General features: G+C 41.0%; 1 protein-coding gene across 1 annotated transcript; it reads left to right on the top strand.

Moving 5' to 3' along the window:
* Positions 1-369: 369 nt before the first annotated feature.
* crebrf (creb3 regulatory factor) lies at positions 370-27609 on the top strand. Its single transcript, XM_042431155.1, has 10 exons — positions 370-486; positions 9018-9264; positions 11090-11215; positions 14182-14357; positions 17389-18527; positions 18637-18834; positions 19942-20131; positions 20306-20379; positions 20756-20875; positions 21021-27609. The coding sequence occupies exons 2-10, from the start codon at positions 9256-9258 to the stop codon at positions 21137-21139; spliced, it is 2151 nt and encodes a 716-aa protein (XP_042287089.1). The 5' UTR covers positions 370-486; positions 9018-9255; the 3' UTR covers positions 21140-27609.
* The last annotated feature ends 265 nt before the right edge of the window (positions 27610-27874 follow it).

The following is a 27874-nucleotide window of genomic DNA, read 5'->3' as shown; positions in this document are numbered from 1 at the left end:
AAAGAAGTCTGTGTGTGGTCCTCCTCCTTCAACTAGTTAAGAACTCCAAGGCAACCAGCACTAGCATACATTTGATAGGGTTGAAGTCTTCATAAAAATGAAATATAAAAAGTCAAAATAATGACGTTTTTTGACCTCATTGTTTCTAACAATCCAGGCTATGGTCTGATACAAAACTGGTGTTGATAAAAAGCGAGGCTATAATGCAATACTTTCAATATGACACTGATGTTAGTGATAGTGAAAATATTGCAGAAATGTCTTCAACGTTGCCTCTGGCTCTGCTCCTATTGGCCCCCCGGCGCCCCACGTGGTCGGGCAGTCACGCGCTTTCCAGGAACCCGTCAGGAAGAAGAAAAACAAAACAAACCCGAGAGAGCTGCAACAGCGTGTGGACTCCATTGAAAATGGGGCCTTAATACCTCCAACACGAGAGCATACACGAGGTCCAACACGGAGCCAGACGTATGCATGGGCATCCTAAAAGTGAGTAGGGTCGTTATTGGATCGTTTTTTGTCGGGAAACACGGTGTTTTTCACCGCGGCGGAAGGATTAGCCGCGAAGCTAACGGCAGGTCGGTTGTTGTTGTGTGTCGGGCTACAGCTGGGATGAGGAAGGGGGCGGACGGAGGCCATACTGACTGTGAGCTGAAGCAAGACTCGTCAGTTCTTCGTTAAAAAAAACACAGTTAGACGCAAGTAAACACGATTATCCTCCACTGCAGTCTATCGAGTTTTAACAGGACGTGTTTAACGTTAACTTAGGTGAAGAAATGTAGCTAGCTGAGGTACATTTCAGTCACTGTCGGCGCTAAACCGGTCAAAAATAACATCCTGCTGTCTTTTAGAAATTGAATTCTTAGTAAATTACTTGTCTAGTCTCTTCAGAAGTGGGGTTAAACGTCTAACTCAATGTCATGATGATTATAACTGTACTTATCTAAGAAGATTGGCTTGTTCTCTACTTTTAAACTGCCCCCCAAAAATCACGCGGTACGTCCTTAAATGCAGCTACAACAAATATCTGTCGTGTTATTGATAAGCTTGCTAGAACTAGAAGCTGTGTCTTCTGTATTTGTGGCAGGAAAAGCCTCAGTGGGCCAGTTAAATGCTCAACTGTGAGTTTTTTTTTTTTTGCAGGCAGCCTGAGCCTCTCGGGAGGTACACGCCCCCCAACACCAAACACATCCACAGCTGCTGGAGTGTGTTGTAAAGCAAATAATACACTCATGTTTCCACTGAGGATACATATCTCAAGTAGCGATTAGTTTGGATTTTCACCTAAACAGCGTGCTGTAGTTTATCAACCGACTTGGGTAGATAAACCGTGGATTTGTCGTTTTTTTCCCTTCGGTATAAATGCAAAGAAATGTCACTGGTGGACGTATAATCCCGTTTTACGTTCACGTTTTATGGTGGGTGGTAGATTAGATTTTAAATATATCTTAAATATAGCTATCTAGGCCACGGGCATGTAGGCCTCCAACTTGTTTATCTTCTGCCTCAACCTAGAGTGAAAACGGGCTGTTTATTATGAAGCAGCTCTTGCGATTGACAGTCGTGCCGGCCACTCAGACACGCCCGGAGGCGGGACGTCGTTTCCTCTCGACCAATAGGAACGACGGATTACGTGGGTGTTGGCACAGTGCGTTAGACTGAGGCTTTGTTTTGCTTTGCTGAGGATCTGTAATGAGTGCACAGACTGGGGAGATAATGGTGATATTTATGACTTTACTGGCTTTTATCATAGTTCGTTTGTAATATATACCTGCATGTTAGATGTTAATGATTGTTATTATGCAGAAGTTCAGGTTGTATTTCTCCAAAACAAGTAAATCTATCACAGGGAGACAGACAGAAAGACAGACAGACAGACAGACAGACAGACAGACAGACAGAAAGACACAAATAGATAAATAGATAGATTGATAGATAGAGCACTTTATTAGAAATGCCAGGAAATAATTTTGAATATGTTTTTTTAACAAGGTCAAGTTATAATACTTTCATATTTTCGACATCTGTTTCATATCTTATTGTGTAGTGTTTGTGTTTTTGTTGGCAGTGTGGTGGTCTGCTGTGTTTACATAAGGTTTTGGGATGCTGCGGAGCTCACTGTTCCTTCATTAGCAGTTGCGGTATCTGTACTAGAGTTAATCATTGATTCTTATCGTTTTGTAACAGCGAGAGATAAATAAACACCATAAACGCATATACATGTCAAGTCATCATGTGTGTCAAATGTGAGATACTTTTCAAATCTTTTTTTCCCCACGTAAATAATAATTCTTTATTCGTTATTATCATAATGCATATACATCCGTGTCCTCGTGTGCGTACAGCAGAGATTCTCACTCGGTGCAACTCGCATGGAAACTGAAACAATCCAGACCTGTAACAATACCGGGGGAAACTCGGGGGAAACACAAACAAGGAGCCATGTTGAGTCTTACTGCAATAACATGAATAACATTGAGAACATGAACTGCTTGTTTCTTTTCGCAAAGCCTTCTTGTTCACATGACAAGTTACACTTTGCCAAACTGCCGGAGTTTTTATACCAAAGGCTCTCCTGCTATATTGACAGTCAACTTGAGATTATGATAAGCTTCTACATATTTTGGATCTGACTGATGTTTGCCGGACGAGCATCGCATGTTTTTCTTTCCCTGACAGACGTCTGTCCATCTTGTACTTAAACTTAACATGTTTTTTTTTTGCTTTCTGAGTAAATCTTGCTAGCCTTGCCTGGTCACACATCTCTTGTTTCTTCATCAGTCACAAGTGAACCAGATCAATTGACCTTTTTCACAGGAGACATTTTCAATTGTCATAGCAGGAAACGCACAGGTGGAGCTGATAAGATTAACTATGGCTCCATTCCAGCTATTTATGCAATGCAGTAATTAACAAGGTTATTAGTTTCACTTGTGTTTGACAAGTCAAGATGTCTGCTGTGAAAGAGATTTATAACCTAGTTCGGGACCTACTGGTTTACAGTAATTCTCCTGTAGATATGTTACAGACCTGCTGTAGACTAGAACAACACATCTGAAATGAAGGACGCAGCAACTCGTGGCTCCGATCCATTGCAACATTAAACTTGAACTCATGGCTCTTAGTTGTAGAATTTACTAAAACCGAGGTAATCAATCAGCCAGAATACTTACAAGTAAGACAAGACAACAGTAAACACATCAAGTTTTGTATACGTGTACTGTACGCATGTATTTTTTAAACAAACGTAAGCCTAAATGTTTCTGAATGTAACCCGACGGCCACAAAGCAGCAATGAATTTGCTGTCTTAAGAGCTGTTTACAGTACAGCACGCTGGTGCAGCGGCTGCTCGGTGAGCTGAGGAGAGAATTTGCACCAGTAGTGCATCTCGGTGTCTGAGTGGGCTGGTCTTTCTAACCACAGCGACCTCTAACCATACACTCACCAAATGTGCTCGGTTCAGACTCGCTATGTGATATCTGTCGTCATCCCTTTTCTTAATCTTTTCTGTCAAGTAGGGCCGGGTGATATCACTGAAATAATGATCATGGAATAGTAGAGAATAAGAATATTTTTGTGATGTTTAGTCCAGTGAGTTGTGTTCCTCTGTAATGTTTTTTATTGTAAAACTACGATAATGATAATGCCCCGATCATATATCAGTCGATACATGATAATATAGAATTGCCTGCCCTGCTATTACCTGCCTGTTTATGGCATCTAATAATAAACAACTACATCAATTAATCATTAAAAGCTGCAACCTTCAAGCGCTAAATTGGCTGTCAGTGAGCATCCATATTCTGTTTATCTTTTGCAACACTGTACACACACATTTAGGATTCGTGGATTAAGTGACCTGTCATGATGCTTGCAGAGATTCTTGCACGTCTTTTTTGAGTAAACAGGCTGGCATCGCCTGCTTGTTATCTCTTAAGGGATCAGGGACCAACTGGTATCAGTAGGCAACTCATCCCAAATAAGACACTGGTGATTGGCCTACTTGGATCACATCCAATGTTGTGAAGCAGAGACTATGAGCTGTTTGCATGATAGTGGAGTTATGAGTTGAGTGCAGCACAGTCACAACTAAAGTCCTGTTATTGTTAAGACCTGAACTGGCAGGGAGGGGAGCAAATATACAGTAGTTAGTTGTTGAAAATGTGGAATTTTATTGTTTGGTTTTCCAGATATGATTGCGTATGAAGAGGAATTGTGTTTTTAAGCATGTGTCTTCATTAAGATATATGTTTAGGCATGCAGTTTATGCTGATTTATGTTGATGTTTTTGTTCTGGAAATTCTAGCTTGCTTGTTTCAAACAAGCTACCAAACAAACCCTAAACATTTCACATTTGTCTGCCGTAATCAATGAAGTTTGGGCATTTTTGCCTGATAAATGACAAATAATCAATTGTAAAACACATGATTTTTAAAAAAAAAAGACAATTTTTTTGCTTTTTGCCTTTATGTGACAGTCAATGGAGAGACAGGAAACAGGGGCAGAGAGAGAGGGGTATGACATGCAACAAAGGTCCTCCGGCCAAGAGTCGAACTGTGGACGTTGCGATCACGTGGTACGCGTCTTAACCATTAGGCCACCGGGGGTAAAACACATGATTATCAACCTTGCATTCAGTTGTCTTTGTTACTTCACTGATTGATTAATCCACTGATTTAAGCGTGATGAAACATATTTCTATCTATTAGCTCATACTGTGGCTCCAGATGATGCTCGTTTGTAAAGCACAAGGAGACGAAGGCCGGACGGTTTCTGGAGTCCATTTTGACTTGATCGCAGATGGCCGCATAGGTGAACCCGACAGCGACACAGAAAATCGTACATTTCTAGAGAGATTTCTTTATGACCCCATGTGTCATAGTTAGTTTTCAAAGGATTCCAAAAAAAAACCAAAATCACATTTTGTAAGTTGTGTTAAAAGACATTTGATATATCTAATGTGAGCTGCAGCAGTCAAGAGTGATGCAGCCACAGCACACCGTAACAGTATAATCAAAAGTCAATCAAATTACTGAGAGTGAGAGTAGTGTTTTATTACCTGGACTAAATGGATAAAGCTGTTTCAGTCTCAAGTAAAAATGTCTATCCCCTATGCACCTCTGAGATGTAAACATGATGCTGCAAAATCCTGTCCTGTTGAGCAACTTCTGTTTTCATCAGTGCATCTTACATATCTTTCTTTAACAAACATTGCTACGTCTTTGTCATAACCTTTTAAAATGTCGACAAGTAGGTCTGGAGAAAATCTGAACCTTTGAACACTGACCTAAGCCCGCAGTTTGGACCGCTGTGACCCTAAACCAAGCTAAATCCCACAGTATAAGGACTAAAAGAAAAGATCTAGTGCTGGCGTTTTTATTGCTGAACTAAGTCTGACCAAGGCTTGGGAGAGAAACTCAGCTCGATTCTTTCGGGGCTTGTCAGGCACGGTCATAAATTTCTGACTTTACATCACAGCCTGTGTCAGCTTCTCAGCACTGAGATGGATTATATTAAATTCTAAATAAAATAAAAATATTTGGCGCAGCTTTGACGGGAGAGGTGGGGAGCGTTGTGATTCGTTTCTGCATGTTCGTAAGATCCCCGGTCGTGAACACACACAGGCTCCTGTTTCCTTCTGTGATAGCAGAGAGTGTGGTGTTATTTTGTGTTCAGGCCTTATGTTTCCTTATTCTGCTTCTGCTACAAGTGAAACCAGACTCAGCTGCCCTGGAAGGAAGTACACATTGAGATATAATAAATATCACAATGTTTTTTTTTCACAGTCTGCACTGCTAAATATATAGTATTGTTGGTCGCTAAGAGTGTGTGTGTGTGTGTGTGTGTGTGTGTGTGTGTGTGTGTGCGCGCGCATATTTCTCTGCATTCTCAGACTTGTGTGTGCGCATATGCCTTGCTGCTTGTAGGTGTTGCTGTGTGTAGTGTGCACCTCGGTGTTTTCTGCCACTTCCTATCTCTATGTAAAGGGAATTTATACAGGGGACAGATCTTAGAGGTGAGAAGTTCATTTGAATCAGTCAGCACCCAGTGAGAGGAAGCGATGTCGTCCTCCGGCCTTGGAGGAATGTTACGTTTGAGCGTGTCAGCTGTTCACTGCAGGGGTCATGTCTCCGTACAGATTTTCATTTATTTGCTATGCAAAAGCAGCGAAGGCACCAAAGTTCAGCCCGTGTGTCGTGGTCAGTAGGTGCGGGGGAAAAAGCAAAAGAACGACAAACAAATGTCAAGACGAAAGGGACGATTAAAGACGCCGGGGAAGACCCACGGATGTGGGGATGTGGTTGGGTACGGAAAAAGTTGTTTAGTGTTTTGTGAATGTATCATGGGGACAGGGACTGGAGTGCACCACAGATTTCTCTGATACTTCCGGCAGCTACTGGTTAGACAGAGCTGCTGTATGTTTTGGGAGCTTTGCTGATGGACTTAATGTTGTTAGTGGACAATGAAGAGCATTGTGCTGCTCATTTCAATGCACACAGACAGACAAATATTTACACATTCATTCATTACCAAATGCTCCGGATCTGTCTGTGCAGCAAGAGCAGTATTAACAACACTATAGCTTGTTACTTCATATCATCCTCGTCACATGAGATTGATTGTGTGTAATCGCTGAAAACTGAAACAGTATCTATCATTGATTACCTCCATCGTTTTTATTGAGTAACAAATAAAAATAACAGGATTTAAGGTGCATTCACGTGATGTTTCCAGTCAAGGAATATTAACAAATTTAAGCATGTACTTCCTGTTTCGATGTCCAGCAGGCTTCGGTGGTTTTTTGCAGGTCAGAGTTCATCTTTTGTTCAACTTTGACTGAGCGGATGTGCTCGGTCAGCCAATAGAAACACTGCTGCACTGTGTTTGGAAATGGAGAAGTTAGTATTCTGGTGTTTTCCCTCACAATTTTTAGTACATTGTCACATTACCAGACTACAAACCTTAGTGTTACTTTTAAACAGTGTTTGTAGTTTGTGGTCGCTGTGATCGATATTTATTTATAACCTGCATCAGAAACATGAGATCATCGGAAGTATCATGTGACCAAACATTATTTCCTTTAATGGTCAGTCTGTAATACTCCTCACACCTTCAGTATTCTACTAAGACGGGTTTCAGAAGAACATGAGGGATCGTGAAGCAGGTTCAATGTAGTCTGGCGTTCATTGTGTCGCCCGGCTTCAACATTGGTGAACTCGGATATCATGAAGCTGGTTAACAACTGGCTCTGTTAACTCAGAATCAGGAGTGGACTATCTAACATGACATATAACCGTTGGCGCACACTCTGTTATCTCTGACTTAATTATCATGTAGGTAAAGTGTTATTACTGACCTGTTGCTGAAATGTTGCTCTGTCGCTCTTAATAAGTCGTCACTTTATTGTAAACTCAGGACGGTGATCTAATTGGACGAGAGCTGCAATGTTTAGTTCACTAAACAATGAATTGATCTGCAACTATTTTGATAATTGATTAATCGTTTTGAGTCATTTTTTTAAGCAAAAAATGCTAAAATTCTTTGGTTTCATCATCTTAAATGTGAATATTTGTGGTTTATTTAGTCCTCTATGAAAGTGAACATCTTTGGGTTGTAGACTGTGTAGCCGAACAACTAATCAAATTAATTGAGAAAATAAGATTAGATTAACCGATAATGAAAATAATTGTTCCCTACATTGGTCAGTAGTCGGGCGGTTGACAGGTTTTGATCTGATCTTCTGAACAGCATATGTTACCGTGGCGAGTAAGCTTCGTGATACAGGAAAACCTGAGTGGAGCTCACAGATAGTTGGCTAACTCACGTGTTTGTAACAGAAGGCTCAGAACATTAGAGTATATTTAAGCGTTCAGTCTGTTGTGGAAGTAGCAGCGGACATAATAGAGAGGATAAAGGTGTATATGGAGACAGAAGGCCCGGCTTCCCGTCCAGTAGTTAACATTAAACAGAGGCAAACAGACTTCTGGAGGCAACGGGGCAGCTTTTTTTTTTTTAGAGCAGTAGGACAGTGTTTCCCACGATGTGTTCCTTTTTAAAGATACAGAAACTACTTATGTGACAAACAAAGGTGTGGCTGTTGTTGTAGTAGTTGTAGGACTGGTACGTGGGGAAAAGGCTATTTCTACTGAGGTTAATTTTCATTCACAATGTACTGTAACAAAAAGTGTCGAGTTAACATCTGAAGACCATAAATGACTGAGCAACTGAAATTCACTTCCCATTTCAGTGAGGAGAACAGGACCTTTTTAGAACATAGTTTAATAATCCTCTGCTATATGTGCTCTGATGAAACGTTATCAGTAAACTGGCACCAACTCTGGAAGTGTTTCTCTCTGACATCTGAATGTTACTGAACATGTACAGTACCTGTTGCTGTGTGTACGACTAATAATCCTGATTCATAATCTTTACCCACAATATTTAGTGTTTTATACATCGTTTTTTTTGCCTTTTCTCCCCCACTTAAGTCCGTCCTTTTAAAAACTGTCTGTTTTGTGTCTTTTTGACACCTCGTGATAGTTGATTGATAGTTGACTCTACAGCTCTGATTATTTTCATTTTCGATAATCTGCTAATGATTTTCTTGATTAAATCAATCAATCGTTTGGTATACGGAATGTCAGATGTCAATGATGGAAAATGTCCCAACACGAATTCAAGGTTGAATTGAAATTTAAATGTTTTGACATATTTAAATGACTTGATATTCAGGTTTCTGTCGCAGAATATGAATAAAACCAGCAAATATTCACATTTTAGAAGCTGAACAACACTTAAATGTCATTTTTAGGGTTTTTTTGTGCCATTTTATCACTCCTTGATCTATTTGTTTAACATTAAATTATAGTTTTAGTTCATTCTTTTTTGCTTTGTTTGCACACTTGTTAATGTCACACATCCTCTTTCAGTTTCTGTCGTTATTTGCATGTTTCTGCCTCTCCTGATCCTAATACCTCTTCTCTGTGCACCATCTCTGTTTTTCTTTTTTTTACCACAGACCTGAAGCATACAGAGAACCCCAACAGACCACAACAGACCGGACGAGGTCGAGCCCAGTTACTGAACCCCCATCCCCCTGTCCCCTTTCCCCCCAGCTCTGCAAGGCTGCATCCACCACCACTCTGCATTCATCTCCCTCAGCAGTAATTTACTGTGCTGATCAGACAACCTCACACCACTGGGACTGGACAGGAGACCCAGAGGTTCCCCTCGCTGGAACTAAGCTGTGCCTGGCAATGCCTCAGGTGAGAGGGACAAGAGAGAGAGGGAAACGGTACCGTCACTGCCACACAGGTAGAGGGGATTCCTCCTTCACGGGCCTGACCTTTTAAAAAATGATCAGATTATTTCCAGCTGTTGAATACTTACAGAATCAACCTGAATGTCTGAAACTGTATGAAAAACCATGATATCGTTAACACAGACCTACAGGGATTAGTATTTTAGTATTAGTAGTATCTTTTTACTAAAATTTAACTGACTGACACAAATTAAATCAAAATCTGCAAATCCAGTGGAACAGACAGTATCATGGATGTAAAGCTCAGTCCGGCAGCGTTAAACGAGGCGAGCCACTGATCCGGGTTCAGTGTGACGTCTGTAGACGCCGCATCCGAACAGCTGCTGGGGGCAGATGGGCTAACAGTGAATGAGCTAGTGAATGGATGTGTGTGTGTGAGTGAGTTGAACTCTCTGGATCCTTCTAAAAATATGCATGAAATGGCGCAGAGTGTTGAGGGTGAACATCATTTTGGATTCAAGTTCTTTTTTTTTTTTTATTCTCTGTGGTGCTGAATTAATAGAAACATTACACAATCAGCCTCAGGAGAAGATGATCTGGGCCCTTTATGTGTTTCTCTTTTTCAAATGATGCTGCTCTTCTGTCCACTCAGCTCCTTGTTTATCATATTATCACCCATATTAAACACTACAGTGACATAATGACAGTTAGTCAATATCATAGGCTTATATATTAATATTATTATGTGGTGTCTTACATCAAAATATATTTTAGCTACCTTGTCATATCGTTTTAAAAGATGCTAGTATAATTCACCCCTGTCGTTTGGCCAGCTTTCTCTGATCTTTGCTAAATCTTAGCCTACTGTAGTAAACAAATGTAGCATCCTGGTTTCCTGTTGGTCTGAGACAAATACTTGTAGCTGCAAAATCTCCAGTTTGATTTAATCGTGCTCTCCTTGCCACCCAATGCTTCCTGTTTTCTGTTTTTGTTTATTGTCAACTGTCAAATAAAGGCAAAACGCTGAAAAAACAGAATTTAAATGAGCAATGATCTGCTCCAATTGAGAGCATATATATATATATATATATATATGTGTGTGTGTGTGTGTCAACCAGTAATTATGAGGCTAGCTAGCTCTGTGCATCACAGAGAAATCTTCACATCCCCTTTTTCTCCAGTTAAGAGAAACTTAACCACAAGAAGCCTCTGGCTACAAAGAATGTAAATATAAGAAGTCATTTTTCTCAAAGGCAATTGGCTTGCTCAGTTATTAGACTCAATTAAAAAAACATATTTTCTATTCTTGGCAGATGATCCAAAACCAGCTTGTGAGAGTCTGTGTGAGAAACAAACCTCATATTATTGTACTGATAGTCACAATATGGACTCCAGGAAGAGCAGTTGTTGTCAAGGCAAATGATTAACAATAAGCAATAGTGATAATTACTGCATATGCTGCACACAACAGATTTAGTAAACTTATTTACTGTTGCTTAATGTTTCTGGTTTGGCTTCATTGTCTTCTTGGTTGACATTTTTGTGATCTGAATCTCAGACTTAAATAGAAAATGAAAATAATACAGCAAAGAAAAAAGTGTTATGATAAATGTACAACTTAACACTGTGACAAATAAAAGTGATACAACTAATCATAGTGTTTTCTATATAATACTGTATTCTACTATATTATGATATGATACTATATATGATATAATACTTTAGTGAGACAAGGAGCAGTAGAAATGAGGGCAAAGAAAAACAACGGAAGAACCTGAGTTATCAGATTTTGGTTTTGGTGACGTTTCTTGTTTTCTGTTGTGTTACAGCCCAGCGTCAGTGGGATGGAGCCTCCCTTTGGGGACGACTTTCAGAACTACTCGTTTGCTGACCAGGCCCTGACCAGCACCGAGCTGCTCGCCACGAGCGCTGACCCAGATTTCATGTACGAACTGGTGAGTGGCTGCACACACACACACACACACACACACACACACACACACACACACACACACACACACACACACACACACACACACACTCCATTCTCACTAAGGCCGTGCTGCAGCCAGGCATCAGGCCTTGCTAACCATCTTTTGAGCCTGACTTCTTTTCAAATCAGTCGCAGCTGCTCACGCTATGCTATCTCTGAGTTGCATCTGAATGAAGGATCCAAGTTTAAAGATCACCAGCCCAAACTAAATTTACTCATGCATCACATAGATAAAAGTCTTCTCAAGTATGTCATAGTTTGTTGGCCTTCTTATTGTAGTGGGAAAATAAATGAATAGCTTGTTGATTGTTGTTAGATGCTTAAATTGTTTTGGCATTTAATTAAAACATGCTGATCATACTTTACTTTAGCTTCCATCAAAACACTGACATCAAAGATTACTCTACGCATACTGATGATTCTTACCCACTTTAGGAGCATCTGTCTGTTCTTCAGTGCTCAGCTGTTGCTGATCTCAGCTCAGCTGTAGTTTTTTGTTTGTGTGTGTTGCCAGAAAAAGAGCAAATCTTTAGTTCTGGTACAAACTAATCCCCTCAGAGCAACACGCTGTCTGTGGCAGATAAAAAAAAACACAGACCGATGTTGACGACGCAGCAGTGTGAGACGTTTAGGGGAGTTTAACAAATACACACAAGAACGCATATGGACACGGTCTAGACTTGAACCTCAGGCACAAGTTAGTCGGCTTTAATGGCTTCCAGCTGTGAACATGTGTTTTCACTGTGTCCTCACAGCAGGGGATAGCTGCACAGATGTGGTCCTACTTGGTAGCAGAGCTGAGCACTCAACACTGTGCACACCTGTTTGTGCAGGTGACTACAGAGAAAGCTCTGTTTTTAAAAGTCTCTCTGTGTTCAGCTCTCAGTACTTTTTGCAGCGTCTAACTGATTCTCTGTAGTTTGGACCCTGTAACTGCTGAGTTAAGTTACTGCTGATGCAAACCAAACCTTCCCTGCTGCTGCTGCTTCATATTAAAAGCCTTCCAATAGACTTTTCTAGTAGAGAGGCTATGGGAAATATCACTGAGTTAGTGGAGCTTTCAATATCTGTGCTATTCTTCACTAAAAAGAGGTCTACACAACAGGATATAGCCATACTTTTTGGTTCTAGTTGGTCAGCAGATCAGTTTTAAATATAGCATGGTCAAACAGTACCAGCAGAAACAGCCTCTCGCTGCGGTTCTCGCAATTCAGAAAATCTCTAACATGTCATCAAGGTTAACATCTTGTACCTTCTCGTGCTGTGCTGTGGAAAGACACTCGTACTCTGCCAACACGGCTCGAGTGGTTGCAGTTGCACGCAGCTAAGACTAGCACGTGCGTCCCCACCCGATGGAGGAAAAAAAAAGAAAGCCTATTAGGTTACAGAAACGCAGCACACAAACTCTCAACAAACACCAGAGAGAATGCTAATTCAATAATTCAATGAATAGTAAGTGCCAGTGACATTTTGTTTTTCTTCATTTTATTCCTTTTTAAAATTCTAATCAATAAAACACTACAAATATTGCATATGCAAAAGTTTTACACAACCATATTCATAGAAGTGAGAATTTGATGAACCTCATTTCCATTAATAAACTGTAAATAAACATTTGCATGCAGTTGGCTTAGCTGCCGGGGGGCGTTTGAAACAGAGAGGCCCGTGCCTAATCGTTTCGCAGCAGTGTGACATTTGCCAGGCTCACAGCTCACCTGTCATCACACACGCTGTCAGCTGCAGGTGCCTCCCTCACTTTACTGTCTGCCGTAGACTAAACAACAGTGATTCACCGTCATGCTCTCAGTTTCTTGCACCACAGCGAAAGTAGGACGACCCGTCATCTTCTCCGACCTTCCAGTTAGTTTCCACAGTAGACAGCTAAGGGTTAAGTTAATGGATTCTGTGAGGTCTTTTACTGTATGTAAAGTATTTAAAATGTCTTCATGTGATCTTTTTCCTTTTCTCCTGAAGACACAGAGATAGTTGTCAGTTCATCTGTTTTGCCTCAACATGGTCAAATTCAAACCTAGATGACAGAAAAACTAATTACAAATGTTGTCACACTTTAATTCCATAGACATGCAAGTACTAGAGCGTGCTGATTGTTTCATAGTGCAGCCAAAATCTCCTCATGACGATGACAAAATTTAAACCCTCAGCAGTATTTACATGTGCTGTGATGACCTTCATTGTTCAGTGATCCGCGGTGGCCCCAGAGATGTGCTTCAAGTTTGTTGTGTTGTTACTTTTGGCTTCCAGGAGTGGGTGATTTTTATATAACAATATCTAGCTATATATATACTGTATATATTGGGATATAGTATTGTTCCTGGAAAATCAACTGAGAAGCTGCTTGGTTTTGGCTAATCAGGCAAATTAAAAAAACCCAAAAAAATCAGTTCTTCATCATATTGATGCAAAAATCATATAAAATATCTGATGGTCTCTGATGGTTTAACGTACATTGTCATACTGCCCTCGCTGCCACTCTTTAAAAACATTTTCAACATTTTCTTATATGTTTCACAGTTTTCAATCATCTTCTTTGAAGGTCAAAAAAAAACATTAATGTGCCACTCATTAGTTTCTCTGCTTCCCACCACGATCAGTTTGATGAATTGTGTGACACGAGAGGCGCTCCCTCTCTTGTTACTAGTTATTGTGATTTTTGCGGTAACAGTTTTATTAATTACTGGTCCGTCCTGAAAAAAATGATGACCTGCAATTACATACACATTTTAATATGTGTAGTCATTTTCAGGCCTCAGTAATCAGTTTTTCTGATCCTACTGTAAATGTCATGTGTAAGCTAACAAAACCTTCACTATACACTAGAACTCTTAACAATTAAATAGAATAATACATTGAACATCTTCTTATCCACTACCTGCTTGACTCACGTCCATCTTTTCCTCCTCTCTGCAGGACAGAGACATGACCCACCGGCAGAGCCCCTGTGGGGACAGTGTGGTGGGGGTCGGGGACGGAGGCAAGGAGGTGGAGGGCTGTGTGGATCAGCTCATGGGTCTGGGCGAATGTGAGACGGTCTACAGCAGCTCAGCGTTCGAACAGTGGGACTCCTACTGGGAAGACCTCACCAGGTACCGAGATCATTTATTTATGAGCTGTACAACTTATTTTTAGATCGACTTAAAAACTGCAAAAAGTAAATACGACTTATATAAGGAAAACTATACTGAGGAATTTAATGAAACTCAACTGGGCGTGCTGTGTTTCACCTTCGCCCAAACTTTCTGAAGCTGCTGGTGGCTTAATTGTCAATAACAATTCAGCAACTAGCACGATATAAAATACCAATCATCCAGGAGCTTCCATTTAGTGTCCAGAGATCTCGCTGAGCATTTTAATTTGTCAGCAAAACACTGGCTTTGAGAAGAAGATGAGTCTCACAGCCTCACTGGTGCTATCAAGCCGATACCACAGATTCTGGCATAGAGGAGTTTGCTCTCGGTGGTTCCCTGCATCATGTGGACTCAGGATACCTGACGTTATGAGATAAGACAGGTGCCTAAAGGTTTTTATTGCAGTAGAGATCAACATCACTGGCTGATAATCGTCAAGACAGGTCATCTCGACCTGACGCAGGCATGACAGCGGATGAATTGAAGCAGGTAGTGACTTAGCTCGCGGGCAGGGAGTGGTTTGAGAGGCTAGTAAACAACAAAGCAGCTGGCTGCCGCAGTCTCCTGGGATCTCAGGTGATGCTCCTTCTGTCCTGCAGCTATCCCCAAGCCTTGCTGCTAAAATAGTTTGTGTACTTTTCCCTCTGTGATGTTGAGTGGCAGCTGAGGGCAGAAAAGAGTCTCTGAAGTGTGATAGCTGTTACAGCTGAGGTGGAGTAGTGCTGGCTGTTGCAGGGTCAGGGGGGATCCTGCTGCTAATAAACGGGGTTGATTGAGGTCGTGTGTAAGTGGAACAGAAGAAAGTGTTCTGTCTTTTGGCTCATGTGTGAGTCATTCTTTTACAACCTTTGACTGTCCAGTGAAGTCCTGCGCTGCTGTTTGGTAACTCTGATGTTTCGTGGAGCGTGTTTCTGGGTCAGCAGAAGTCATATACTGTTTATGTGTTCTGATGTACCATTGTTCCTTACTGTGGTTTTACCAGACAGTCTTCATCTGGCAAGCTTCCTCCCATAAAGAGATTAAAGCAGAGAGTGTGTGCGTAGGTGTTAAAACTATAACTCCCAGATGTACTGCTAAGAAGCCTCTGAGCTCTGCGTTTGCCTCTGGGATTTATTTGTAGGTTGTGATATTATTGCCTGCCCTCAGGTTTCTATCACTCGTTACAAAAATTAAAACCATAAACGGAACCAAACCAAAAATGTGGCGTTAAAAACCCCAAACTTGAACAGATCCAGATTTGCTCGACAGGGTGTAAATTAAGGCACAGATTCCCCGTTCAAACTGAAATGTTTCAACTTGAAAAACATGCACAAGCTTTCTGACATTACATTATGATTGCAGAAAGACAAGTGGAAGAAGTTCAGGGGAAACAATTTGAGTTCCCGGTCCTGGTAGATTTTGAAATCAAAATCTTAGCCGTACGTACACACTCCACACACACATGAAGTCAGGGTGTGCTATTAACTAGCTACAGCAACCTAGCATGGGGAACGCATGGCATTTATGTTCAATTCAGTGAGAATTTGCTTCGTGTCCAGTGTGACTTCACCCTAAAGCTGTTTTTGATTCACGCTGTACTGTGTTGTGATGTTTGAAAGTTGTATGACCAGTGCTGTCATGTAACTCGTTGGCTTTGCAGTTTTAAATAGTAACTGCATTTAGAGGAATGCATTTCCACGTAGTGTCTGAAAATAACTTTTTGACTCACCTGCCAAGGACACCGGTAGATGGAAAAAAATCCACTGGCCAGGCATATTTTTTTACTGGCCTTACTGGCGACACACACGTCTCCACAGCCTCAGCATTATACTGTCGCCAGCCTCTTGAAAGTCCTTTATCTCCAAACCTCTGTTTCTCACAAAACTTTCTTTTTTTATGTGCTTTGTTCTCCTTTTTGTCGGTGGGTTTTCATTTTAAAGGATGGCTTACTCCTAAATGTCGCCACGTAATAGTTATTTAATGAATGGTAGCTAACGGCAGACTGGCGGCAAGTGAAAGTTTAGCGGAGAGTCTGTGGCTGGCGCTTCATCACCTCAGACTGTCTCCAGTGCTCCTACAGTTTCGCAGCACTGTTTAGACGCCTGTAAAAAACACATATGGTGTGCGTGTTTACACTGTATAGTGACAAACATGAATAATTTACTCCGAGCCATCAGGCCAGATATTTTATTACATGACTATTTTGGTACACCACCGGTATGGCGGAGAACCTTCCGAGATTTACTCGCCAAACGTAAAATCTACCTGCATTTGGTGCTTGGTGGGTGTTAATTTCAGAACCTGCTTCCATGTGTAACTTAATTTATCTGTCTGGATCCTTTGTATCAATCAAACTCTGCAGATGATATGTTAACTTCTAGGGCTGTGTCAAACAATTAAAAACACTATTGATCAATCTGCCAAATACTTATGAATCGATTATTCGTTCGGTCTATAAAATCGTCTTGTTTTGTCCAATCAACAGTTCAAAAGCTTCAAATCTTCACTTAAAAATGATATAAAATGGAGAAAAGCAGCAAATCTTCACTTTAGAGAAGCTGCAAACTGTTTTTTTTTTTTGTAATTTTGCCTCGAGAAATGATTAAAAGGATTAAAGAATTAACCAAATTGTTGCTGCTTAAGTTTCTATCGGTGACTTAGTGATTAATCAACTAATCTTCACAGCTCTACTTCTGTGAACTGTTGTGTTCAAACATGCAAAAGAAAATGTTCACTTGCATTAACAAATGCTATGCAAATATTCTGAAGAAGGTGTAACAAGATTGCGTAATTGAAAGAGAAATAGTAAAATTTCTTTTTTTCAGTTAGCTCTTTTTAGACATACCATCTTAACACCAAAAACTTAAGGTATCATATTAGGCTAATATTTAGGTGTTTTTATCTGTAAAGTCAAAATTTGCATTAAAAAACGTGGGATATTTAAAAGGTTGTTTACAGTGTCAAGACAATAGAAGCTCAGAGTTTCACTGTATGTCTCTGTGCTTGACAGATACACGCGGCTGGCCAGCTGTGACATCTGGGGCACCAAAGAGGTGGACTTCCTTGGATTGGATGACTTTTCAAGCCCCTACCAGGATGAGGAAGTGATTGGCCGAACCCCGACGCTGGCTCAGCTCAACAGCGAGGATTCGCAGTCTGTGTGTGAGGCGCTCTACCCCCCTGCTGACCTGACCCTGCCTGCCCCCCAGCCTCCGCTGTCCCAGCTTCCCTGTCACAGTAAGAGACCCCTGGTCCCTGGCCAAGGATCGGGCCCCGGCATTGCACGGCCCTCCCCGAGCTCCACATCCTCCTCCCGTCCTTCCCGCAGCCTTCTCCCAGACTTCCCTGAAGGCTCCCAAAAAGCCACCAGGCCTGTCGCCTCCAGCACCGAGACTATGGCCAAGACCCAGAACCACCTCAGTTTCATCCAGGACCACACCCAAGTTCAAACCAAGACTCAGGGGCAGGGAGCCAAGATGGCAGCCCCAGCCTCCAACGGCTCTGACTTTGTGCGGAAGGCTAAAGTCCGTGTGAGCGCTGTGCATAAAGCTCAGCCCAACATGCCTTCCCCGACTGATTCAGATACCCCTTTACCACTCTCCAAACCCCAAGATGAGAAAGCCTCCACTTCAGCTAGCGCCACCTTGGTGGGACTTCCTGCTGCTGCAGCCAGTTGCTCCGGCAGCTTTGAGAGGAGGGCAGAGGGGGCGGGGAGGAGAGAGATGCCTGTAGCCTGGTCTGCCACTGTGCCTCAACTGGTCGAGGCGAGCCAGGCCATGGAGGGCAGCACCTCTGGGCTGGTGAGCAGCGGCGATAGCGTGCCAGGGGTTAGCGGCGGCGTTCTGGTTGTCGAGGGCACGGAGAAAAGCAAGGAGGAGGAGCACAACTACTCTCTCTTCCTGACCCGCAGACTGGCCGGCAGAGCCCACTCCCAGCTGGAGGAGGAGGAGGAAGAGGAGGAGGAGGAGGAGGAAGAGGTGGAGGAGGAGGAAGGAGAAGGGCTGGAGCTAGACGACGAAGACCACGATGAGGGTTTCGGCAGTGAGCACGAGCTGTCTGAGAACGAGGAGGAGGAGGAGGAAGAGGAGGAGGACGAAGACTACGAAGCAGACAAGGACGACGACATGAGTGACGCCTTTTCTGAGCCAGGTACAGACCAGTCATCTTCATACTTCAGGTTAAAATTTGTAACCAGTCGTTATTTTAAATAATATTTCCCTCCTTGTTCTCCTTTCTGGTTTTCTCCCACCTCCACCAGGCTGTGACGTGGAGCTGATGGAGGACATTAAAGGCCTGACAGCAGGAGTCTCAAGCCGAAAGAGAGGCAAGCGTCGCTACTTCTGGGAGTACAGCGAGCAGCTCACCCCCTCCAAACAGGAACGTATGCTTAAGCCGTCTGAGTGGGACAGACATACGCTGCCTAGCAACCTGTACCAGAAGAACGGGCCTCTCCATGGTATACACATATATATTTATATACACATAGATATATATATATAACTTAACACTTGAGCAAAATATACCCACAGGCTGACTTTGTAGGATGTAAGCCTCGCTGCAAGACTTACTGATGATGTTCAGTCAAAAGCTTTATGAGAATCTTCAAAGGAAATAATTTATGTGACACATGATAAGATTATCTTTTTTTTGAATGATTGTATTTTAGACAGTTAATTTCACTGCATAAATCATATACACCTTTTAGTGGAGACACTATAGTGCAAGTCAGCAGCTGTGCACAGCAGTTTGCCGCGATCGTACAGTCTGAGTGATCGCATTGAATATACGAAGTGAATAAAAGGAGCATGTCTCATTTCTCACATAAAAGGCACAGACATGCACCTCTACCTCACTAAGAAACTGTGGAAATTCAAAGCACATTAGCCATTTCTACTGGCAGCAAAGCATTTCTCTTAGATTCATGGGCGCATTTATTTATTTTATGCCTTTGTTGGGAAATTAATATTGTTGAGTGTCGAGGATGACTCATTGCATTTTTAACATTTAGTAACAGTTTGAAAGAGAAAGAGAAAGAGAAAGCTCTCTAAGCTTGTGGCATTTGAAAATGTAATCATAACCAAAGGACAGTTGTTATGTTCTTTGTTACTGAATTCAGACCTGTTATAGATCTACAGCAAGTATCTCCAACTGTAACCGAATGGTTAAAACTCAAACTGTTTGCTCCTGACAGATCCAAATTCTGTGAATGAAGTCTTATGATAAAGATATTCAGCATCAAATATTATAATAAAGAGTAAAAAAATACAGAAGAAATGAAGACACATTTTGCTGATGAAAAAGCCAAAAAGTGTTTTATTATTATTATATTATTAGATTCTTATTACTATTTTTTATTACTATTATTAGATTCAGATAACAGCGGGTTTCACATATGAACTTGAGAATCAATAAAAAACTCACAACCCACAACTTCTGGCAGTATCGGTGCTCCATTCCTTGGTGAACTATAGCTGATCAATCTTTTGTGCTGTGTGGCTGCTGAAACATCAAAGATGACATGAGAATGATCTCTGACATCCTCTTTTCCTCGGTTGTCATGAAGGAAAGTACATGCTGAAGAAGTCTCGTCGCACAGATGTGGAAGACTTGACTCCCAATCCACGCAAGCTGCTGCAGATTGGCACTGAGCTCCGCAAACTGAACAAGGTGATCAGTGACTTGACCCCTGTCAGCGAGCTGCCGCTCACTGCACGGCCATGGTCCCGCAAGGAGAAGAACAAGCTGGCGTCCAGGTAAAACATAAAAGAGCCGTTAAGTCAATAATGCATAACTATGATATCAATTTAGAAAATCACTTAGAACATGAGTGTAGTTGACAGTAGCGGTCAAGACAGTAATCTGTCATGTTTCCTAATGCCTGCTGTTTTCATAAAAAGAGATCTCCACCCATCTGTTGTGTATTGCAGAGCTTGCCGTTTAAAAAAGAAAGCTCAATATGAAGCAAACAAGGTGAAGCTCTGGGGACTCAGCACAGAGTACGGTACGTTGTAATGACACCACATCTGCTACAGTATTTACACCAAGTTCATGAACCTCTGCATCCATGTTTTTATGACTTGTTAGTGATTCTCTGTTAAATCTGTCAATCTAAATCTAATAATAATAAGGAGCATGATTATTGTGTTTTACCTATATTTGTACTTCTGAAAGTATCTATTTTTGAGCTCTGTCACATTTAACATTGAACATCTGATCTTTTTTACTGCTATCACCAACAAATGATTCATTTTTTATGTTTGTATTTTTGTTAAAATCCCTGATCTGAATATGAATGCATTTTTTTTTTCAGTATTTTGTGTTCACCTTTCTGATTTGTGTGTGTGTGTGTGTGTGTGTGTGTGTGTTTCCTCGTGTAGATCGGCTGCTGTTTGTGATCAACGCCATCAAGGAGGAGATAGTGGTACGAGTGGAGGACTCTTCTCCACGTTCAACCAACATGACTGACACTCTGGACAGGCTCATCCAGGAGACACTTGGTGAGGAAGATGATTTTTGTGAAAGATGATTAGAAATGTACTTGGAAGTTCTCTTAATGGAGATAACATTTCATTTAAAGAACTAGTATCAGTATCTTGACTAAGTCGTTCTTAAGTCATTCCTGTCTTTTGAAAATGTGTGCAGTGGCACCACCTGTTGCTGGGCAGACTTCGGACTTCGTCAACAAGATCTTGGAGAACACAGGACGCGGTGATCCCACTGGCGGACTGGTCGGCCTGCGAGTCCCCACCTCCAAAATCTAGACGAACTGCGGTCCACTGAGAGGAGTGGACTAAATATTACCACCGTGCTGTCCCATTGTAACTATGCTCCCCTCTGCATGCCCCTCCAACCCAGAGTACATATACATCGTTAGCCACACAAACACACATACCACTCCCTGTGTGTATGTATGTGTGCTTGTTTTAGCCATGCACCTGTATGGCGTACACCCTAGCTTTCTGTCTCTGCGCACTGCGCGCAGAGTCAGAGCGTCACTGTCTCCCAACCCATCATGAGCGCCGGGAAAAGCGTCTCTGTAGGCAAGTGATGGTTAGGTGTATAGCTAATAGCACGTCCTAAATCCACTGGTGATTATTAGATGTGTTTAACATAGCATTGTGTAGGGTCGGTTCTGTCGGAGGTCTGCTTCCTGCAGAGCCAGACCATGGCTGAGACGGGAGACAGTCACACGAGTGTAACCACTGGAATACTTTCACAGGTTGTAATGACAGAGGAAGAATTGTTACACGTTGGAGGAAACCATCAAAGGATAAAAAAAAAAAAAAAAAGTTCCAGTCATCATTTCCTAGAACATGGCAACAAAGATTAACTCCAGGATGTTTAAATTGACACACTCAGTAAAGCACTTTGATGACAATAGCTTTGGTTGCCGAGACAGCTGCAGAGAAAAAAGCAGCGTGCTCTGAGGCGTCACGGGGTGGCAGGATATATTTTGTATTGAAGGCCTAAATATGTTCATGCCATCTCCTCAGCTCTGCTGTTGTTACCATTTAGCATCTTTTAATGCTTGAAACAAAAATCAGTAGTGGCTAAAAGTTAAAATTGAAAAAATAAGCAACAGAAATCCTGTTGGTCTGAAGTTTGAAGCAGGCAGGAAGAATAAAGGCTAATTTTGACAAAAACAACAGGATGCAGTTGACTGTGTGGAGAGGAAGCGCATGTAGTTTGGTGCTTTTTTTGGCCTTGTGCTGGTTATAACTGGACTGGGTGAAATTGGCATTTTTTGCCAGCGTGGGAGCAGACTTGTGAGGAAGATGATGGTGGTGACGTTGATGAAGATGACATAAACAGTGACCCATCTCCTCCTAGAGCTGTATATAAAAGTGTTTCCCAGTGGGGGAAAAAAATGGCACCGGCTCCCCTTTTTGTACAGTAGAGTTGACCAGGCTAACAGTTTGGTGTGTTCATACTAGTGTTTGATCAGAGTTCTATTCATTGTGCCTTGTGTATGTATGTGTGTGTGTGTTTCTGTAAGTCTGAGTGAGTGTGTGAGAGGGATTGAGAGAGAAGAGGTGATCGGTCAGACCTCTCTGATGTTCAGCTAAGGAGAGGACTACTTTACACTGAGTGAGATCATTAGTGGATGCATGGAGGGAGACACCTGTAGGGTTGGTTGTGTATTTCAGTTGTTTAAAGATATTCTGAATGTACATAAAAAAAAAAAAAAAAAAAAGGAAGCTCTCGTTGCGTGATGCCACAGAGTCTGTGTATATAGGAGGGCTCTGCAATAGATTACTTATGGTTTTTGGTACTCTGTCTTTGGGGATTGGGGGAGGGTTCACAGATATTTTTAGTTTAGAGTTACAAAAAAATATTTGCACACTATATTTTGATTGTTTTTTGTACCAAAGACACATGCAACGAAATGGCGACCAGCCAGTTAAAGTAAGGTTTTGCACAGCTTACCTGACGCCGTATTGAATGTAAGAAATGTGGGAGGGTCAGGAAACTTCATAGAACTGTGAAATTAGCTTGGGTCCAATTCTGTACAGAAAAGGAACATTCATTAATTTTTTAAAATCTAAAAAGTTAACCCCATCTGTGGGCTTCTCCAGTAGATTTGTTGCTTAGGAAGCACTTCATTCCTGAACTGATTCCTCCCTCCACAAGCTAATTGTGTTAATGGCGCTATCTAGGACAAAAACCAAGAGCGCTAGTAGATAAGCTATGTTACATTTTTGCTTGTTTGTCAAAATGTCACCAAGAATAACCAAAATGTTATGTTCCTGTGTCACTTTGTTTGATTTCTGTATGTAGACGAGGTCTAGTTCATCAACAAAATATTAACTGAATTGTGTTTTAAAGTACTGTATATAGAAACATTAATGATATATCTATCAATGGTGAAATGCCACTTTTCATGACAATTGGTTCATTTTTAAGCATGACACATTTCTAAAGCATATCCTTGCATTGAGAAAGTTAGAGGAAAAAATATAAAAAAACCAAACAAAAAAAAAGTTCTTGTTATATTTTTATATTTTAGCTGCTTGCTATCTTTCCTGTTGGTTTGGAGGTATTCATTGGTCAGATTCAGTGGAGGGAAAAAAAAGGAGAAGGGTCTTAAAGAGCAGCCAGTCAATCTGATAGTTTGTACACGACACTTGACCTCTCCTGTCTCCTTGCTGTCTGAGTGAAATACAGAGAATCAGGACTGGATTTATTTAAAACACACAATGCAGCGAAGCCATGGTCTAGTTTTGAATGGTCTATAAAGAGAATGAGGACATGCTGTCTTTAGCGAGGACAGTGACGGGTGCGAGAAAGCAAGAAACTCGGAGGACAACAGTGTGGAGGTGTGAGGGCAGATAAGGAACCAGCTGCAGTGTTGTCAGAGATGCTGTTAGAAAGCCAAAGCCATTTTGAATTTGTCCCAGATTGATCTGAATTCAGCACTGCACATTGTCTTATTCCCTCTTTAAACCATGAAGTCAGTTGAATTTTTGCATTTCCTGGGAATGACGTTGCTGTCTTTGAGGTTGTGTCGCTGAATTTTATCTGTGCCTGGCCTTGCCTTCGGTCCTCAGCTTCCATCCCTCTCGACTGATCACAACAGTTAAAAAAATCACTTTGTTCACCAGAACACACACACACACACACACAGTTACAGTAATAAGGCCACAAACTGGCACCGTGTTCAACCTTTAAAAATGCATGATGCCTGTATGCTTACCTCCCTGCTGCCTCCTTGGAGGAAGCACTGACATTCCCAGGAATTTCAAAATTCAGCCCAAATTCACTCGGTTAGTGGGCTAATAAAACAAAATGTGTCTGACGAGGCTGAATTCAGCTTAGTTTGAGTTGAAGAACGTACACCGACGATGGTGATGCAGAGCTGTGGTTTTTCTGTATCGTGTGATTGAATAACAGCTAGTGCTACACAAATATGTATTTATATATATATATATATGTATATATATATATACATATTTTTTTTTTTTACTGTTTTCTGTTCCGTCTAAAAAGGGAGAAATGGTGCTTTTTCTGAAACTAGAATGATGAGTATCCATGATTCTTATTTGACTTCTTAGTCTAGTTGTAGCCGAATGACTTGCTCTCCCCCCTACCGTCCACAGCTATTTTCTTAGTAGTGATTCATTTTTGTAAATAGACTATAAGTTAATATGTATCTTCTAAATGTTAGATATATGTATAGAATACTCTATCTTATATGTTTAAAAACAAAAGCACTTTGTCCAAAAAAGGAAAAAACAAAACAAAAAGAAAAGCATTTTTTTTCTTCCATTTGCTGCTAAAAGGCCTGGTGTGAATGCTGCAAGTGTACTTGACGACTACTTGCTAGGACCGGTCTATTACCTGACTTGGCTAAGTCTATAAACTAGCAAGGAGTAGGTCTACAGCCTGATGAGAATTAGATCTACATATTTCTGGAGCCATGTAATGATATGAGGCATTGTATGAGAGCGTATCATTGCTTGGCTTCGGGAGGCCCAGTGTCTTGGCTATGCCTGTTTCTGTGACGGGATAGGTGTATGTCCTGGTCGGAGGCCGTGTGGATAATGTGTTTGTGGTCTTAAAAAAATATAGAGGGTTTTGATTCCAGGGCCCCTACGTTGATCCTGATGCTGACCCCCTTGGCGTCATGATTCATTTGCCTTCAGTAGAGGTTTCCTATGGAAAAACTGATTCTGCTTTGGCTTCCTCTTCAGGGTGATGTACAGTGTAGACACATTTCTCCAGAGAGCTATATTGTTATCATTTGTAAACTGATTTCTACTTGTGACTTAATGAGGAGGGGTTTAGCCTGGGGCGGCCAGGAAGAGCCAGTTTGAAAGATGTTGTTCCCGGCCGCCTTGGGGGAAGTTACTATATCACTGTACTGTATGGCAAGCCAATTACAAATGGAGACTCAATCCGGACACTTATTGCCTTCTTAAATAACCTTTCACATACACACAAACAAAAATAATAACACAGCAGACATGTCATTTGCCAAGAGGCAAATGCCCGAAGTTTATGACATTGCTCTGCTGATATACGGTCAACAACAACAACAATAACAACAAAACCATTCAGCCTGATAGGCTCAAAACAACCTTGACTGAAGTAGCAGACAGGGAGAATATATCTGAAAATGGCTTCAAATATTTCAACTATTTGAAGCATTTTTTTTTTTCAGCTGTAATTTCGCCCAGGTCTGGTAGGGGGTCAACAGTGGTTAAAGGGCTGCTGGTTGAGCCGGCAGCTTCGCGGCTGACGAGAGAATTTAGCGTGTGTATGTGTGTGTTTTGTTGTCGATCACAAGGCTGGTTCAAGAAAGAGTCCTCACAGGTTTTTACATTTAACATGATAGGTGCAAGCTGTGCAACTTTACATTCAAACCAGGAGACTCTGTGGCATTTTAACAGTCAAGGAAATGAGTGAAAATCCACGCCAGTAAAACTATTCCTTATTCTTTTTTTTTCTTTCTGATGACATAAATCCTATACAGTCAACTATTAAGCTAATAGAGTGTGTAACTTTGTGCTACTCTTGTCCAATAAAAGCTAAGTGGATCCATAAAGCTCTTTTTCAGCAAATCAGGGTAATATCGTTCTTCTATCTGACATATGTGATGACATATAAAATCAAAAGAAAATATATTTATGTATTCCAATTAATGTCGCCATTCTTTACTATGTACAAAATATCGTGAGTGTGTGCGTGTGTGTGTGTTATGAATTATCAATGTCAATCAATATGGTGCAATGCTCTCTACACAAGCTGAAAAAAAAGGCCAACAGACTTGTCACAAGAATTCACAAAGTTTTCTCCGCTTTCTCCAAGACGATATTAAAACATACTACAACATTTCCCTCTCACAAAGGATTTGACTCTGATTTCCAGCCATGATCCGACTAGAGTTTGTCACATGGTGCTGATTACTTTTCATTATCCAAGAAATAATCCAAGAATTAAACTGGCATCTGCATTCAGATCCACTCAAACAATGTCCATGTGACTGATTATTGTTCTCATACCAGACTCCCCCCCCCCCCCCGATCATTTTCATTGATTCTAACTGTCCCTGTTGGACCAATCAGAAGAAGCTTCACACTCAGTCTTGCTCTAAATGGTGATTTCTGTATTCTTGACCTGTATGATCATTATTGTTAAGCACACACATTTTTCTTTGTAAAAGCCAAACTCTTGGATTTGATACCACTACCCAAAGTCACGGAGGATCTTTATTCCATTTGAGAGGAACAAAATGTTCAGCATAACTGCAAAATAAATATTCTGGTGTATTAGGATATTGTTCTTGTTTGGCTGATCTCTGCAAGGATTTTAATAGCAACAAAACAATGTTAACACAAGAAAATTGAAAAAGCAACATGTTGCTATATATCCAACTTATACAAAACAATGTTCAGAGGAATTATTTGGTAACGTTTTGATTTTAAAGTCCATAATGTCAGAATAATTTCAAAGAAGTTTCCTAGAAAGAACTGTGTAACTTGGTAATAATTACAGGGAAAAGAGAGACATTGTTCAATTTATACACATCCAATTAATTAATCCAAGTAACATAACCCAGAGAGTCTTTTAGTCAGTGCAAAGCAGGTCAGCTGAACTTGCAAAAAATTGGAAATTAGTCGACAAGCCAACCTATAATTCAGCATATATGAAGAGTTTTAAAGTTTACAATAATACACAAATATTTAGTTGGTTTAAAGCTGCTCTAATCAAGTTGTCATCATAGTGACTCCATGGAGCATGTTAGCAGCATTTAGTTCATTGTTTTGGTTTGCAGCTGCAAGTTTGCTGTTTTGGTTGACTCTCACTGTTCTCATCAGCGTGTCCGCAGTTGATAAACCAACTGTACTTTATCTGCACAGCACCAAAAAGCAGACAGACAAAGTTATCGACTAGCTGTTGAACATAGTGGAGCATCTAGCAGCTAAGAGCTGCATATTTCCCTCATGAGTTGGTGGAGACCAAAATTGAGCTAAAAGAAGATTAAATATTGGACTTGTTGGACAGAAACACAAGAACTTTATGAGGTGAAACGTCATGGTGTTTACAGCTTGTTCTGCTGCCTTCAAGTCATTAAAACTCAAGTTAATGCAGGTTTAGATGGAGAACTTCTGTCAAATAAATGTTCTGTTTTCCTTGTAGTTAGTACCAAAGTACACTTCTCTCCTGGAAACTTCTTAGGAAATCACTCAGCAGTAAAATTAACGTTACCAAATATTCTTGACTTTATAAACTGTATTGGTAAAAAAAAAACAAGAAATAAGCTGACCTCAACTCCTGCTGGCTGTGTTGTCAGATCTCAGAGTCTGGTTTTGAGTTTCTTCCAAGGCATTTCAAATGTTTCCTGTCTTGTTTGAACCCGTGAGGGCTGCCCTTATTGCTTGTAAAAACACCCCATCTTCAGAGGCTATATGCTTATACTCTCCATATGTTCCCCTGTGTAAATTAGATACGCACAGAAATGTACTCTGTAATAAGAATGCAGTGGGAATAATGTT

The sequence above is a fragment of the Thunnus maccoyii genome, chromosome 13, assembly GCF_910596095.1.
Source record: "Thunnus maccoyii chromosome 13, fThuMac1.1, whole genome shotgun sequence".
NCBI classification, from domain to species: domain Eukaryota; kingdom Metazoa; phylum Chordata; class Actinopteri; order Scombriformes; family Scombridae; genus Thunnus; species Thunnus maccoyii.
The sequence above is the reverse complement of the archived record's forward strand: the minus strand, read 5'-3'. Positions and strand labels throughout refer to the sequence as shown.